The sequence below is a fragment of the Anopheles stephensi genome, chromosome 2 (genome assembly GCF_013141755.1).
Source record: "Anopheles stephensi strain Indian chromosome 2, UCI_ANSTEP_V1.0, whole genome shotgun sequence".
Classification (NCBI taxonomy): domain Eukaryota; kingdom Metazoa; phylum Arthropoda; class Insecta; order Diptera; family Culicidae; genus Anopheles; species Anopheles stephensi.
Window position 1 is genome coordinate 19634440 of NC_050202.1, and position 17304 is coordinate 19651743.

General features: G+C 43.6%; 2 protein-coding genes across 2 annotated transcripts; both read right to left on the reverse strand.

The window, feature by feature from the left end:
- Positions 1–4496: 4496 nt before the first annotated feature.
- Positions 4497–6703, reverse strand: LOC118503546. The gene is made up of 4 exons (XM_036036945.1): positions 6413–6703; positions 6193–6295; positions 5893–6106; positions 4497–5809 (listed from the first exon to the last, which is right to left on the reverse strand). The coding sequence occupies exons 1-4, from the start codon at positions 6434–6436 to the stop codon at positions 4744–4746; spliced, it is 1407 nt and encodes a 468-aa protein (XP_035892838.1). The 5' UTR covers positions 6437–6703; the 3' UTR covers positions 4497–4743.
- Positions 6704–6906: 203 nt separating this feature from the next.
- On the reverse strand, positions 6907–8842 carry LOC118503547. Its single transcript, XM_036036946.1, has 3 exons — positions 8200–8842; positions 8045–8132; positions 6907–7973 (listed from the first exon to the last, which is right to left on the reverse strand). The coding sequence occupies exons 1-3, from the start codon at positions 8230–8232 to the stop codon at positions 7441–7443; spliced, it is 654 nt and encodes a 217-aa protein (XP_035892839.1). The 5' UTR covers positions 8233–8842; the 3' UTR covers positions 6907–7440.
- Positions 8843–17304: the final 8462 nt, after the last annotated feature.

A 17304-nucleotide genomic window follows, 5' to 3' on the forward strand; every position in this document is an offset into this window, starting at 1 on the left:
GCTATTGATCCTAGTATCGTGCTGTCATACGAAAAGGACGAACCAGATATCTGCAACGGAGCAACATTTCATCGCTTTAAGCCAAAGATGTTGATTAAAAAACACCTCCAAATCCCATTATGATAGGAAATCAGTTGTGTTAGAAAAACTTATAATACATAATATGAACCGAAATTAATGAGTCAATCTCATGCTGTATCAGAGTTCTCCGATCATCATCGGATAGGAAAGGATTTTAATTAGTTCTTAATTTTTTCAGCCAGGTGTTATACTGTATAAGGCTTCTGATGACCAGACTAAGTAACAGCTTAAGTATCAGATGCTCTGGAACTCAGGAACATTGTAAAGCCTTAAATAATTTTTTAACGACCCGCGGGTCGTTGCGTATACTCGTCGAAGGTAATTTGAAGTATAACTCGCGATTTTGATGCCTAGACTTAGTGAGATAGGAAAATGTTGCTTCACTACAAGGATTTTTTTCATTTACAAACCATATCAGAATATCTATCTGTTTTTTAAAGCGTGAAATGTAAAATTATTTCACAACAATTCGTCTACCATTTACAACCCAACAAATCTCAAATGCTGAATCATCTGCGATGTATTATTGCCTAATTACTCGTACACAAGTTCTACCACCATGTAACATCACACACAATCTGTGTTGCACAATCAAACGCTGCGAATTAAATGTTAGACAACCTAACCTGTTCGGCACAATTTGGGAGCCCCGTGCACAAATTCAGACAATTTGTATCCACACCTACATCCCACAGCAGACACACACTCCGGGTAGGTGTTAGTTGGCAAATCGGTGTACCTAATCTCAGTGGCGGCGTGCATTCGCTTGCCCAAATATAACTCATCCTTCAGCGGCCCGCATTTACCAGCATCATAAGCGAATATTAATGAGCTGCGGAGGTGAACCCGTCCCAAAACTGCGGGAGAAAACCCCCACAACCGCAAAAATCTCGACACGGTCGTCCTGCGTGTGCGCGGGAGCGTGTGTGTGTGCTAATAAAATTTTAAACACTCCCCAAATGAATGTAAAATCCAAAAATCTTCTCCGGTGCGGCACGGTGGCAGAGGCCAAGAGGCAGACAGGTGATAATTAAAACACGATATAGAAAATCTACATTTCTTCATTATAATCCGTTTTTGGGAGGTGCGTTTTGGGGGAGGGTTTTGGGTGCACAACCGGTTACTGGGTTTTGTGTCTGGGTTGGAGTGTGTGTGAGGTACTCTCGGGGGTAGTTTTAGAAAGTGTTCATCCACTCGTGTTGCAGCGAATGGAAAATTTGAATTGCACAAAACTTAATCCTCTTCCTTCCGCAAACGTGTGATACACATTTGCATCCATCGAGTACCGCGCTGCACCGGGTAATGTCTTATTTTTCCAGCTGTCAGTGAACTCTTGGGCAGAGGGAAAATTGTTTCCATCGGGTTTCTGCCAGACGTCTTTGCTGTGCCGTGGAAAGCTTTCATCGTGCACTGTCGAGGAGGTAGGCGGGAGGCAGACAACTTGCCACAATTCTCACCCAAGTTCCTGCCGACACATACACACACACAATCCAACGCATCTACTGGGCCGCATCAACCCGCTGCACGGTGGCAACCGAAGCGTACAGATGTTACTATTAAAAGTTTATTAAAAGATGTGAAAACTTTTCATTTATGTATGACGGCACGTGACGGGCGTCGTGTTTGCAGTTCCGAGCCTTGATGGCCCGAGAGAAAATTGCACACTGCATTCGGTGCAGCTGTGCCCGGTTTCGGGTGAGTGGAGAAGATTGAGTGTCCGATGGGGTAGTGCAATGGAAAAGAATTCGTCATGCTGCAGGGTGAGGGGGGGGGGGATGGTTTGTGGTGAGCTTTACATGAAGTTTTTGTTGACTGCTTTTTCGGGAGTTACTTGAAGCAGCATTACTGTCTGAAATTGCTCCAGTAGCTACGATGGAGTGAAAAGCAGGGGTGTCAAACCCACCCAATGTTGTTCGATCAAGAGTAAAAGATTTTTTAAAGTTAAGAATCAACAGAACCACATTTTATTAACACTTGTTTTAAGAGAATTTTAGTTAAACCTATCTCGTCGAGTCATCCGACGGATTTTGTAGAAATATTTATCTTCTTGATTGGCACTTCCTTGACCAGGGCCTGCCATTTCCGACTCTTTGTGACTTGATTTCATAGTCAGATAGTCAGCACTGCTTACGGGGGGCGGTTTGGATAGGATTTGATCCTGGGTTCTGCCGTTCGAAGGGCGGTGCCGTTACCGCATTTGGAAACGAACCGCCTCAAGAAATATTTGTACCATATATGTGAGTAGTAACTCTTTTATTTACACTTGCAAAATTAACATATAAAAACAGGTATGGAAAAGAGCATTTTTTTTCAGAATCATTCTAAAATTAGGAATAAGTTAAATTGACGAGTCCTGTAAACCTACACACAAAGAATAACTTCTGCTGATCTAGACAAATTTTAATGCTAGAGCCAGATGTAACTACATTAGTAAAGATAAAGCGGCAATTTTGAAAAACAAAATTACAGTGGAACCTTAATTTATAGAACACTTAGAAGTAATAGCTTAAGAGATGGCCAGATTTGCTGGTAATTTAAAAAATGTGTGTGCTTGTTTTTTTAAATTGAGGCTTATGCACTGTGATTATTTACATAGTTGACCGATAAAAAAATTGTAAATTAAAAAAAAACAATTTTTATCAAATTACAATTTTACGTCTTCAAAGTAATGTTTTATTTTCTTGAATAACAGTTAACAGATAACAGTTTGGCAAGAATATTGCAATTTAGTTTCTAACATGGAAAAAGAATTTCCAGGAAAGGCTAGAATGAATCTTGAAATTTCTTAAGGGAGGTTTAGCTACTTAAAGGCAACAAACTGTGATTTCAAGTACATAGCATTTTTTTCATAAAGGACGGCCCGGCCCCCTATTGCCAAGTCAGCACCTATCATACGACAAAAATTCATAGCTAAAATCAATGTTATTTAATATGCAGAAACCAAACAGCCCAAAAATCATAAAAAAATATTTCTATGCTGTTACGATAAGCTGGCAATGTTTTGCAAACGCCTCTAATTGTTTTGAATTACTGTTTGGTATTACCTTTTGAGATTCCAATTCAAAGAAATTCCTGCACAAAAAAGCTTCCTAAAAGCTTAAACGACCTAAATCGTTCCATCCGCTCCTTGTGTTTGACAAGCCTTCCTGCCAGATGCTTATAATGCAAAATTGAAAATTCTGCACCCAATGAAGCTTACACGAAGGCCAACGGATTTGCATTGTACTGTACGCTGGATAGTTGCCATCGCTTTAATATCCCGGTTCCGTTCGAGACGGCGCATTTCAATTCCCTTCCCGCAAGATTCCAGCCAGCTTTAAACAACGCAACAAATTTGCTGGTTGAGATATTAAAATCTCATCCCGATCATGGATGAAGGGCAAATCCGTAGCTTCCGCGAAGGATGAAATGGCAGACATCTAAACGCATCTTTCGCATCGGCGGGAAAGAGCGGACGTCTTCAAGTTTACACTGTTCGGTGCAGGAAATCGTCGAGAACGTTGGTTCTATTTAAAAGTTTCCATTCATGCAACGCATCACTTGCACGATCGTTTCGTCCCGATGCCGAATGGGATATGCTATTTGCAGACGAATCATGGTATTCTTTTTTTCCTTCTTCTTCTACTTGGCTTTGCACCATGCACCCGTTGACAGGATCTGCCAGTTTGCACCGTGCGTATCCGTCAATGGAAATGTGGCGAACAGGCATTGGGTGGGCAAAAGTATTGCATCAGACAAGAGAAAGTTTTCCCAGCCCCTTCGCTTCTGCCCACCGTCGTGGCTGGAACTTAATCATAATTCTTCTCTTTGCATCAGTGTAGGAGCGGAACGGGTGTGTTGTGTTGGGGGTGTCGGCGTGTATTGGCATAAAGCAAACGGATAAAAAATCACGATATAGACCGTAGGGGCTCAAAGGCGGGAACTGAGCGAGGGTCGATTGGAATGAGAATATTATTTTTATCCGTTCAACGAGATGGAGCAACCTTCGCATCAAACCATGGATCAGCATCCTGTCTGAAGGAGGCGATAGATCGGAACGTCTGTGCCGTCGAGGCCAGGCAGAGAAAGATTGTTTGATTGTTTTATGGAACGAATCAATTTCAAAATTCCTTTATTGGAAAATCAAGCATATCGATCCGTGGGACGGGATGGCAGTGGGAAGCCAGGACCGGAGCTTAGCGATGTTGAAATTTATCGTATTTTATGTGTAATTGAGTTTTGAGAGTTATCTCTTGGTTGGAAAGCTGGGTAGACGAGCTAGAACAGCTAGCGCTTTTTATTGATTTTGTGTTAAGCTTCAGGATTAGAGCTGTTTGCGTCGGTTAGTGTTCTGATTCAGTCAGACAAATATTGAACAGAATGGGGGAATTTAAGATTTGTCAAATTTTAGAAAAAATACAGAAAAAAATTGATTCTTTGCTAGTTAAGGTAAGAGTTTATTTATAAATAATAGCTTTCGTATTTATTGCACCCTGCGGCCATAGTAGAAATAAGTGAATATACAAAATATCCCTTCCAAACCGAAAGACTTCGGAGGACTTCCTTCACTTTAAAAACACAAAAAAAACCACAAGTGAAAGACGCCACAAACTCCACGGGCTAAGGGAGGTCCCCAGTTAAAATGTCAACCTAAGCGAGCATCCCTACTGCTACGCCATTTATCTATTTACACTCACTGCACGTCTTGGCGTACGCGTAACTCGCCGGATTGACCGGTGGCTGCGTACCGCCACCATTAATACCACCGTCAAGGTAAGGCACCATGATGGGTACGTACACGAGCAGCGGCACCGGTTGCTGGATGTTGAGCAGCTCCAACACACGTTCGCAGGCATCGCCCGCAGTCGTACGGTTGCGATCACTTTCGATCAGCGTGTGAAGTGTATTGCTCACCTTCAGGACCATCTCGTTGAGCGTTTGCATCTGGGCGAGCAGATCGGCCGTGTTGCGTCCACTATCGTCGCAGTTGCGATTGATCGGGAACACAAACCCGTTGAATTGGGCGATCGATCCGGGATATTTGGGACGTGGTGCGGATGCATCGTGGCCACAGTTGTTGGGTTGCGAAGGAATGGAATTGGAGGGAGGATAGTGTTGATCTGGAACGTTAATTATTGGTGGACGGGAGGTTGTAGTGACGGGAAGGTACGTAGTTCGAGGAGGGGAATCGGTTTGTTTCGGAGCGATGGAAGGTTCAGGTGTGATTGGAGCTTGTACGGGAGATGCAAGAGTTGTTGGAGTTAAAGGAACGGTTTGAGGCGTTGACGATCGTAGAACATCTCCACCCGAATGATGGTTGTCGTTATCTGAAGCCTCTTTGCTATCACCATTTTCTGTAGGAATACTGGGTGAAGCAGAGCTTGAAGAAGACCCTCCAGAAACTGATACGCTTACATTGGAAGATTCTTCAACAATTGGAACACTTGGTCGATTATCAACTCCCGCAGAATTTCCACTTCCAGAGTTTACATTATCCCGATCTTCACGCACAGGATCTCCGCTTCCAGGTCGTTGAGTTGTACCTTGTCCGTTGGATTCTCCTATCAGTGCTCCATCTCGACCATCTACAGTGGTAGCGGGTGGCAGAACAGGTCGTACCGTTGTCGGTGGTGGTGTAATGCTAACAATCTCATTCAACCGACGACAGGTCGAGGGAAGGTAAAGATCGTTCCAGGCAACGACTTTCTCGTCCAGCTTGCGACCCTGAAGATCAGCATCTAGCTTGTTGCTGTAAGTGGAAGACACGCGGATCCTTGTTTACCTAGACCGTTCTCCTCTTCACAGACAGGTGAGTCACGGGTTCAAACTTACACACTGTTCGCTACCCGTTCGGTAAACACTTTCGTCGGTTGATCCGGTGCTAGCAGCCGGTAGCCTAACCGATCGGCAATGTAGTAGACGAGATGCTTCTCACCCACCGGATCGATGTACCCGTAGCAACCGTACGTTACATCATCCGGACCCTTGACCTTATGCTGGAACTGGCTGTTTGTCCGCTCCACCTGATACCCGTAATTGAACTCGTCTGTGCGTGAAATGGCAAATCAAAGGACGGCAATTAGGCGAGTGCTTGTTTGTTTGACTGTACGAAGTTGGACAAGCCGTCATTACTTCTTCCAAAGCTCTGCTCGTGGTACACTTCGGCGTCCTTCTGTTTCAGCTCAATGTTGAACGCATCATCAGTGGCCGATACAGCGATCGTTACGGTTAAGAGCTGCGAAAGAAAATCGGGCACCGGGCACACACACCATCGATTTAATAGGGGTTTGATCTGCTTATGTTTTTTTTTTCGCCACACCAGAAACCAACAACGAACGAACGTCTCACTCACAATGATTACACACGCTGGCCACATCCTCCTTCCACACGCACATTAACGCCTTCGATTGACCGTGAAAAACACTCGGCGCCCGAACCGATCCGGTTGCCTAACACACGCTGCTGTGAATTGGATAAGTATTTGAAAAAAGTCCCCAGCCTATTAACACCGATCACCGGCCGGTGACGTATCACGCATCACTTGGAAAGCGAATTAACGCGTAAAGAGTGAGAGTACTCTCGCGAGGTATGATGAAGGTCACAGATGGCTCTCGGTGGTTTTCGGCGTGGTGTGTCCGACGATTTCGGGTGTACTGGGATGGACAGCAGCGTTTGACGTTGAATTTAAAGCTTCCAAAGCGCTAAGTCCCCCAAACCGGGCGGGCAAGATGAATCAATATTTGCGCAAATTTTGACATACCTGTCTACCTTTTCCTTTATGCACCAGCCCGAGACTTGGACTGTTTTGGAGGCTGGAGCGAAGTATTATTTGATATTTTTTTTTTCGGGGGAGTGAGGGATCTCTGGAGGCTTTTCTTCGGCCGTGTTCGGCACAGTTCTTGCGCCGGTTGGTCGGATTGGTCTAATTTCCGAACCGGATCTGAAGATCTGGTAAATGTTTTGACGGGCTATGGGCAAACACCACAGCTGCTGCTGAAGGTCGAGCTGGCCGAAGAATCACGTCGGTTTGCGTTTGCGTTGGGGTGTTGACTTTGCAATTTAACTGTTGCATTGCAGTCTCAGTTTCTTTGTTGGCTGAAGCGTTTATCGAAAGACGGGTTGATTTGAGATAGTAAACGAGGCAAGAAGAGGCAGACAGTTTGAAGGTACTTTATACAAGCTTTTATTTCTGTTGATCAAACGAAAACGAAGCAATCGTACTGTAAGGCAGTGATGGTTGGATCTCGTGTGAAGATTGGACGAGATCTTCGTTAATTTCTGATGTATAATCCTGCTAGCTACACTATACCAGAAGCTACAAATATGTACAGAAGTAGTGTGTTTCAATATCGATTGTCGATAATCATCCTTGCAATGCGCCTAAAATTGTAACACTGGTTTGTTAAATTTCGCAACGAGCTGATTTAGCTGGATCTCAAACTTTTCCATCTCGGTACAGGCAATATGGAACGGATAGAACAGCGTAACCACTCCACTTTCTGACTTCTCAACTGATTCGCACATAATGTTTTTGATGAACGATTTTCCATCACTTCCGAAAGGATGCACGCATCGACCAGTTGGTGGAACCGGTACAATCTCGGGAATGGGGTCATTTCCCTCGCCTATCGGATCACCACCAGTGGTTTCTTTGAAACAACCTGCTGGGAATGGGAGCTCCTGCCATTGTTGCTGAACCGGACTCTTGCCGGGCTGCGGAAAGATGGTGACGGTCTGTCCAACTTCAACCGTACGGTAGCCAAACTGATCGGAAACGTAGTAAATTCGGTGTTCGCCACCAACGTCCTGCTGCGTATAGCCGTAGCATCCAAAGGTCACGTTTTGCGGACTCTTGTACTTGTGCTGGAACTGATCGTTTTCGACCCGCACTTGATAGCCATACTTAAATTGGTCTGTGGAAGTGTAAAGTATGTGATTCGGTTCAGTATTTTCGACAAAATGCTCACTACGCTATGACGCTTACTTTCAAACGGTTGATTATCGACGTACGAGTCAGCATTTTTGCCAAATATTTGGTAGCCGTTCGAACTTGCTACAAAGCTAGCGATAAGCTGAAAGAAACATTAGACAAAAATTAAACATTTGTTCAACTACAAATAAAAAGCTAGCAATAATTACCAGAACAGCGAAGCAAACCATTGTTTGGCTCATTATCACACTGTCGTTGTTGGAACCTTTAGAACGGATGGACACTTGCCGGGGACTGATGCTTCTGATGACGGTATGCAGGCATTTTTATACGAATTTTGATCGTATGTTGTCCTTGAGTTCTAGATTTGTTTAAAATTAGCGGTGCGATTCTAACGGACACGTTTGTGACAAATTCCACTGCTATTTAGAAGCAAACCAACGCAATGCTCCTAAACACGCGGATGTGGGCCAAAATTCGCTAATTGATGAATCGCGAATGATGCCTGCGTTGTGCAAAAAAAATAAGCGTGCAGGTATTTCCCCGCGTTAGTGTGAATGTACAGTTATCGCGAAAAAGAAGCTAGATTAGCAATTAAGAACAACTTTAGCGTGATGAGCGTGCTTTTCTGCAGAACAACGAATGGGAAAAGTAGGTGCCAGGGACACAACTTCGTTGGATGCTTTAGGCGCCTGATGGTATGCAATCTAATGTTTATGTTTTTTTACCACCATTTTTTTTAGAACACATGCCTCACTACTTACAGTTTGCTCTAGAAGCGCCCGGAAGACGCCATATTTCATGGCTCACTAGCCCGTGAAATTTGTACGTCATGCATGGCACAGCTGCATTTTAATTATACGAAGGTGTTAATACAATAATTCAATCGAATAATTATCACGGTATCACTAAGTAGGGAACAGTATTGTTAACATCGCTGATACGTGGTCGTGCTTCTGGTGATGTTGGGAAATTGGATCAAACTCTTTAATTCGGTCAAATAAGTTCCGTCAAAGATTAACCGAAGCTCATGCTTTGTAGGCTTCCCTTATGCATTAATTAGACAGTGGGGCAAAAATAAAAAAGTACCTGTGAAATGACGCAAGAAAAGTACAGAAATATTCTGTGTGGAAGCCTCCGAGGGTGTTAATTAAATCATGAGAGATGATACATTCTGGATATCGGTTTGCGCTTTGCAACCAACCATCCGAGGAAAATTTGTTTCGTCACTATACAATTACAATAGAACTTTTGTTTGGGTTCTTTAGTTTGTTTGGGTGTTTAGTGTATTTTAGTGGGTGTTTAGTGTACAAAAATTATTGTCATTGATCACTAAAGATGGTAAATTAGCATCAAAAGGCAGTGGATCATAACTCAGAGCTAAATATGCACTAGAAATGAGCAGTTCCGTTGGGAATTTTGAAAACCGGAATTCGGAATCAGAGACGATTCAGTAACCAAAAACGAGTCCGGAATCAAAATGATTCTGGAACTGGCCGGAATCAATATTTCGGATCGGTTCTAACTCATTTTTCTGTGAGATCGCATCGGAATCGTAATTCCAACCTAGAGCGCCCATCCTTAACACCCAATCAATTCTGAACAAAACTCATACTACTTATTTACTTATCAGGCGCTGCAACCGCTTCGTGGTCTGGGCCTGCTGCAACAATTCTCGCCAGCGCCTTCTTCTGTCGGCTCCTCCACTGTCTTTCCACACATACGGGGCCAAAAATCCTTCTGAGCATTTTCCTCTCGAACGCGGCTAAGAGGGCTTCGTCAGTTTTGGATAGAGTCCATGTCTCAGAGGCGTATGTGAGTACTGGGACGATAAATGTTCTGTACAGTGCCACCTTCGTCCGTCGCGACAGGTATTTAGAGCAGAGAAGAGCAAAACTCATAATTATAGTAATTTTACATAACATCCATCTACAGTAAAATCTGTGTCACTTTGCGAAATCCGCAATTTTTTGCTTATGAAAACTGGACTTGAACTTATTTTGAGAAAGTAAAGATGATTCGAATTATGAGAGTTAATGATTAAGAAAATATTAAAAATACCTTTAGATAATCTTAATTTTGCACATCAGTCGAGGTCATGCTCCTTCAAAATTTATATGTATCAAAAGAAAAAGCAATGGAAACTCTCTTACGCTCGTAACTATCGTAAGGAATATGTCCTGAATGATTAAAGTCTACATAAGATGTGAAGGACTTTTTCTATCCTACATAACCTCCTCTATAATCGCCCAGTAGAGCAGCTCTCATTTCGTTGGAATGTTTTAAACAGAATATTGAAGAATAATTAGTGTGATTTTCATCATGATTACATTATTAAGATACAGAACTTGAAACTATGTAATTTTGTCGAACAAAGCATTCAAAATTACCATGAGCTTTGAACTCTTGAAGTATCAGCAAATGATACTCCGAGTGTTTAATCACATTAATACAAACTCCGTGATTCCTCGCTTTTCAGAACTCACCGGTAAAATGTCATATTACCAAGCATTATACCGTCCTTTACACTCATAACATTAAATCAGCCAGCGCCATCAATGGAATTATGAACACTTGGCCCTTCCCTTAGCCACTCGCAACAATGCTTCAGATTTGATTACAAAACCAATGTCTCCAAAGGTTTGGTACCCTGGCCACGTGTACGTTATCCATTGTAATCCCTTCCACAAACATCCCGATGGCCGTGGAGATCGTACACTAAACGAGCGCGACTATCTCACCGAGTCCTGCCGTGTTACTATGACGTTATGCATCAGCAAACGACCCGACCTCGATGGATGCGTCATAAATTTCGCTCCGTTCGCTCGCCGAGTGAAGTAGGTGATTGACGCCACTAACAGGGCGCACACCACCCGACCGCTCCGGGACCTTGATTATGGATCAATTGAAATTGGCTTCGCTGGCTTTGGGAAACGCGCTCGCTCAAGCACAACTGAGCAACCAGACATCAAACGTCTACCGGTACGGGCGATGTCCACGGTAGTCTCGTAAAGCTGTTTATGGTCCTACCGCAGCGCGAACATTGTTCTGAGGATGTGCAAAAGTGCTGACCGGTTCGGTTAGTGCACCGTGCCCCGTGTGCCGCCGTCCAGTGTACGGCGTGGCTCACAGCCTTAAAAAGTTGAAGTAATGCTTTTCAACATCCATCCAGCGTGTGTGTGGTGGGTTTTTGTGTATGCACCGTCAGCTAAAAGTATCCATGCGTTCCGGTGCATCGATTGCGTTGTTGTGTGTTGCATTTTTGATACACAATGAAGTCAACCCCGTAGCGTACCGAGAGTCGATGGGGTACCGTGGGAAGGCACACGGGAGAAAGAATGTGTCTGCATTGTTTATAGTTTAACAAATATGCCTTTCCACTGGTCTTCCTGCCACTGTCTCGCACCGAAACCGGGCACTGGGATGCCGTACGATGGCGATGTGCTTGATGGGAAAACAATTTTATCATTCCGCATTAAAAGCACTTACCAGCTCACTTAAGCATCGTACGGCGCTCTATGAACGTGCTGCGGTGTGGAAAATCAATTCATAAAAGCATAAAGCTAGGCAAAAAATATAAACATTGTACACTTTGTTTAGAACATGCATTCTGTTGACATTAGCCGTCCGGATCGGTGTTTGAATTTGATGCGTAAAATATTAATCAGAATTTTAGTTATTTCCTAATAATTATATTATCAATACAATAATCAATCCTAGTCGAGGATAGTACAAAGCAAAGCTGTTAAAATTAAAGCATGACAAGTTTTGCAGCTAAAGGCTCCAATGATATTATTGAAAAAAGCCATCAGTCAAAGCAGCAAGAGAGAGAATATGAAGTAGCTCAATACAAATCATTTCATAGTCCCTAAAACCATAGTCCAAGGATCACAGGACATTGTTCTCAATTTTAAGAATTTCCTTGATTGTTTGGTTCTTGAAGTACGTTTACAGACTAGGTACATTTGACCCCTTTGAATTCTATTTTAAACCTTCTTCATCAGGCTACTGTTTCTGGCTTTCAGTGACTTGATTTTACCGGTAGCTAGGTAGACAGTCTAGCGTTCATTTTACAGCTAGTACCCTCACATTCGAGGACATTTGCCACTTAATTGTCTAAAAACATTTGATGTATTAGATTCGTCCAAAGGCTTTAAGACATCATCTACTAACTGCCGAAACGGATTTTTTATTTAACATCAACTGGTTCCCAGATTTTTGCGAGCCAGACCCATCTTACTTTGCAAGCCAACTGGGTCCCAGACTTACTAGTTGGGGATTTTAGCAAAACTAGAGCTTCTACAACTAAGAATGCCATGACTCTCCCCTCCTTTTTGGCCTAATGATCATGTAGTTGGATAGTCAGTCCTCCGCTCGGTGCAGCGGTCTGGATGGGATTTGAACTCTGGTCCTTCCCGGGGCTGCCCCCAATAATATCAATACTATATTAATATACTTATATTTTATATAATTTTTATAATGCACCATTGAATGGATTGTGTTTATTGCTGTGGAAACCCTTAACTTTTGCATGCATATTTAAAAATAATTGAGAGTTAACCTGCATTTGGCCATGCTCCTATAGTATCTTCAGTGAATATTTCTACTTACAAACGGGAGTAATAAAGTGACACTTCTTTAAATTGCATCACTTTGTGTTGCTATTGTAATTCTTTACCGACAATAATAAGATAAGCATCCATCGACAACTTGAGCCCGGCCTATTGCATTCCTCTACGTAAACTAAGCTTCTTTGCCATTGATGCATAATTTCCTACCGAAGCAAAGTTCCATCGAAGCAGGATTACCCAACTCTTTCCCGCCCTCCATAATCTGATGCGAGCGGGCGTATCTAATGGCACTTTCCGTAATCCGTTACAACACACTTCAACCCAACGGGTGCTTCATCGTGTCCCCGGGTGTCATCAAAGGAATTGCACCGGTGAAATGAAATACACCTCACTAACCGGACCCGGCGCCCGGGAATAGCGAACGATCGGAAAATACTTTCGCAGAAAATAAGAAAGACAGACCCGAAACCACCAACACCAGCGTGGTTTGGTTTGGTGATTTATGAAGATTAAAGAGCAGCCCGGCTAAGCGATGGCATTACCTTTTGGTATCGGGTCGTAATCGATTTCTGTCTGGCGAGGCCCCTACCGTCCGAAGTGGGTAAGAGATTTAACTAGCGGTACCCGGTGCGCAAATCATTCAAGACGTTCAAAGGCAAACCGGGAACCGTTTAGCTCTGTAACGGGTATCGGGTACTTAGTTCGGGAACGTCCCTGGTCGAGCGAGTCGACACACTCGGCGGCAGTAGTAGAAGTAGTAGTGGTAGTAGTACACCCGGGGTCTATTATTGCCATTGCACGCGTTCTTTCTTACGTTGGATGTCCAGAACAGAGGAGACGATTTAAATTCAGCCTCACAGTCAGCCGTAACCACCAATATCCATTTGCTGCTATCACTAGTGGAGCAAGCGCATCCGCAGCTGGGAATATGGAAGCGCAGGGGTTTGAGGTATCTTCACGCGGTCGTCCATTCTATCCATTCCTCGTGGAAAGATAATCACAGTGAAGGTGTTCGGTGACCGAGACCATCGCTGAGTTTTTGCCATTCTGCCCACCGTTCACCAAGACAATGTGTCCTCCGGGAGACACTAAGGACCAACCAAGGAAGGCTAGAAAACACTGGATAGGTATCGGAATTCTTCCGCTCTCCGCGATTTCTTCAATTTCGTTTTGACTTCAGCGTCCAACGACCGGGAGGTGTGGTACACGGTTGTGGTTTCCGGCCATTTTATATGCAGTGAGGGTGAATTTCGCAACGCAGCGAGGGTATGGGGTCTCTATTCCCCGGTACCTCGTTTCGGAAGTCTTTAAGAGGGTGAATTCTAGAATTGGATGAGTTCAGGAAATGTACTGAGAGGGTGACGCGTTTTTTCTTCTATTTTGTTGCCGGTGGGAACCTCCAACGATTGTTTCGCTTTCATCAAAGTGAAGTTAAAACTGAGCATTCATGGTGTCTTCCCGTCGTCTTTTACAGTTGTTCTAGAGCAGTGGACAAAGTATTCGCTAGAAAAGCTTTAAAAGACAGTTCAACGCACACAAACTGCTCCATCAACGTGAAGCATGGAAGATAACCGGAAGGAACGCCACTGTCCGGACGATAATGGGCTGCAATAATGTGGAAAATTTCAGCCATCCAACTTTTGAAAGAGAAATAAAATGTGTAGCGGGCCCGCTTTGTAGGCGAGTGAAATAAAATTGCTGGAAGCATTGTCATATTTTGTCCAGCTTCATTCAGCAGCTCTACTCACAATTTCGCCTGGTGTTTCATGACTTCTGTACGAAGCGAAAAAAATGGGAGGTGGACGAAAAAGGAAGACAATGAAAGCGATGAAATATCAAACGATACGCACCGTTCTTCCCGTTTTGGTCGGGAAGAACCGTCTAGTCAGGACGAAGCACAGCAAAGACAGTGAACTTAACTAACCTGGGGAGGGTTGAGTTCGATGAGGTGTGCCATTCGTCCGTGATAAAAAGTTCCACTTTACGACGGGAAACCACCATTCCGGCAGGGTGGACGAGTATAACGCGAATTAATAAAACATTAGTAGTTTTTCCAAATGCTTCTTCCCATCCCATGCCTATCCCGGCTTGTTGGTGTTTTATGTGAGTGCGTGCTCCGCATTTCATCTATTCTTGTATGCATTTAGAAGTTTGGAAATGTCGTTCACTGAAGAAACGGTACAAATGTTTCGGTATTTATAGATCAGTGGGAAGGAGTGGACCGTAAATTTGCTGTTAAAGTAGCTCCCCGGTGCTGTGGAAGCGAGGGATCGCTCCCTTAAACGTCTACAAAATGGACGCCTAAACGGATAAAGTTATGAATAAATCATGCTGTTTTAGGGGAGATGTACTGCGACCGGGGACGGGGTGGTACTTCCCACTAGACAATATTCAATTTACACTTTAAAAGTAATTGATGTTTAATTTACTTAGAGCATAGCATCAAGTTTGCGTTCAGAGAGGGTTATTTCTACCTGAGAAAGTTAAAGCTATTATTGTGTCATCCAAGATTACTTCTTTAGAATTTAAAGAAGTAAATGGAGTAAAATCACTTAATAAAAAGTAAATATATCAAGAAAAGTCATAAGATGAAATTGCTACTGAAACTAAATAAAGAAAGGTCCGGTGGCTGAGGCAATATCGGCGATGGTCCTCACACGGCAGGATCTGGGTTCAAATGCCATCCAGATCGCCTCTCCGTACTCAGGTACTGACTATCCAGCTATGGATAGATAACTTCAAGCAACGGAAAGCCAGAAATGGCAACTTCTCGAGACGAAGATATAGAAAACCAGTTAAATATAAAATAATCAAACCTAAGTCGAATGGTTACACCCGCTAAGCAGTCTTTGTCTCCAACAATCCTCGTTTCCGTTGAAGGTCCCAATCCCAATCGCTAAAGGACAATCCCAACCGTTCTGGCGAATTTATCAACACCGTCATTCCGTGTCAGTTTGGCCGTACCATGCATTATCGGTCCAGGTGGACGGTCTAAAAAGACTTTACAGACTGGATTGTACGGTTTCATTTTCATGACATGACTAGCTCAATGGTGTGAGTAAGTTCGTTAGACGATGGCTAGATCACAGACCAGCTTCTAAAGCTCGTCATTGCAATTGCTCCTCCATGGTCATTCCCCACATACGGTGCCAACAAAATCAGTATGAGTTTTATGGTTAACATTGATTAATTCAGTGGTCACTTTTGTGCAATGTTCATTATTAGGATTTCGTTTAAAATGGTAACACAAATGCGTTTTCTCTTGTTTGAAATGATTTAACTTAGAATAATTCTTCAAAAAAACTGAAATATAGTTAAATTCAGATAATTAAACATCAACCCAAAAATTTACCTTAGTATACTAAGAAGAGGGGCGGTCCGGTGGCAGAGGCGACAGCGGCGCTGGTCTTCACACGGGGCAGGGCCGGGGTTCAAATTCTATCCAGACCGCTTATCCGTACGTAAGGCTGACTACTTTACTACGGGTAAAATTAAGTCACAGAAAGCCAGAAATGGCAGGCCGAGACCTCTCGAGGTTGTAGCGCCAAGGAAGAAGAAGAGAGATACTAAGAAGCATACTAAGTCAAAAATATGGAAGTGGTATTGAGTATTATGGATAATTAGGGGAGTAAAAACGCGAAAAATACAAATTTATCATGTTCATGCAAATATATATATATATATATATATATATATATATATATATATATATATATATATATATATATATATATATATATATATATATATATATATATATATATATTTCATTCTGCCTCCAGCTTCCGTGGCGATAAGACGTGTTTCGCTGTGGAGCGTCAAACGGGTCATTTGCGTACGGCAGATAGTGGTCATTGTCCTCGTGTGCGATTGCGTAATCAACGTGATTACCCGTATCGCACTAATCGGTGTCGCCTTTCTCCGGCTTTCGCTCGGAGTTTGTGTTTATCGATCGAGTGGCGCCTAGCCCCGATCAACGTGTGTTCTTAGTGTTGTGAGTGTGTGTATCTGTTGATCGTTGCGATAAGCAAGCGTATCCACGCTGCATCGTCGCATCGATCGTGATCAGTCCAGTGTGTGTGAGTTTGTGTGTGTACCTTTGCGCGCGTGCTGTCTATCGTGTGTGACGGTAAGTTTTGTCCTGTCCCACCTCTCCCGTTGTCTTCGGTCCTGGCATGGGGTCAGATAATTCTGACTCGGAAAGGGAGATTGAGCCCAATGTAAAGCGTAAACCAGGTCGCCCTAAGGCCGCTCCTGCCACTAAAAAGGTGGCATTGGAAGAGAGACCGTCTTCCTCGAAGGCGTCGAGTGCCCCACCGGCAAATAGTTTTTGTGCCCCGCTGACAAAAACTAATCAGCCATCTGAACATCGAGCTCGTGCTTACCCGGTGTCGTGGGAGGGTAAGCCATTAGTTTATTTTATGCCACGTACCAAGCAGCTCGATGTAAGGACGATCGCGGCTGTTTTGTTTAAAAAATACCCGGGTGTTGCCGATGTGTTTCGGATGCGCCCAAACAAGATCAGGGTAACCGCAAAGGACCGGGCTCAAGCCAACGTCATTGCGGCTGATCCAGATTTTACGGAGCACTACCGGGTTTATATTCCCGGTAGTCTGGTGGAAGTTACCGGCGTGATCGAAGACTTCGATTATCCGGAGGAGGAGGTGATTAAATTCGGCGTAGGTGCATTTCATGCACCAGACACGCCGAAGGTAAAAGTCCTTGAGGCAAAAAAGCTTTTTA

What these genes read in the sequence shown, in the direction of transcription:
- LOC118503546 (XM_036036945.1), bottom strand. Translation starts at nt 6,436, where the DNA reads ATGTGGCCAGCGTGTGTAATCATT. An exon ending in GGCCAGCGTGTGTAATCATT is followed by an intron (nt 6,296 to 6,412) that starts GTGAGTGAGACG and finishes TTTCTTTCGCAG; the next exon opens with CTCTTAACCGTAACGATCGC. An exon ending in GAACGGGTAGCGAACAGTGT is followed by an intron (nt 5,810 to 5,892) that starts GTAAGTTTGAAC and finishes TTCCACTTACAG; the next exon opens with CAACAAGCTAGATGCTGATC.
- LOC118503547 (XM_036036946.1), bottom strand. Translation starts at nt 8,232, where the DNA reads ATGAGCCAAACAATGGTTTGCTTCGCTGTTCTG. An exon ending in TGGTTTGCTTCGCTGTTCTG is followed by an intron (nt 8,133 to 8,199) that starts GTAATTATTGCT and finishes TGTTTCTTTCAG; the next exon opens with CTTATCGCTAGCTTTGTAGC. An exon ending in CGATAATCAACCGTTTGAAA is followed by an intron (nt 7,974 to 8,044) that starts GTAAGCGTCATA and finishes ACACTTCCACAG; the next exon opens with ACCAATTTAAGTATGGCTAT.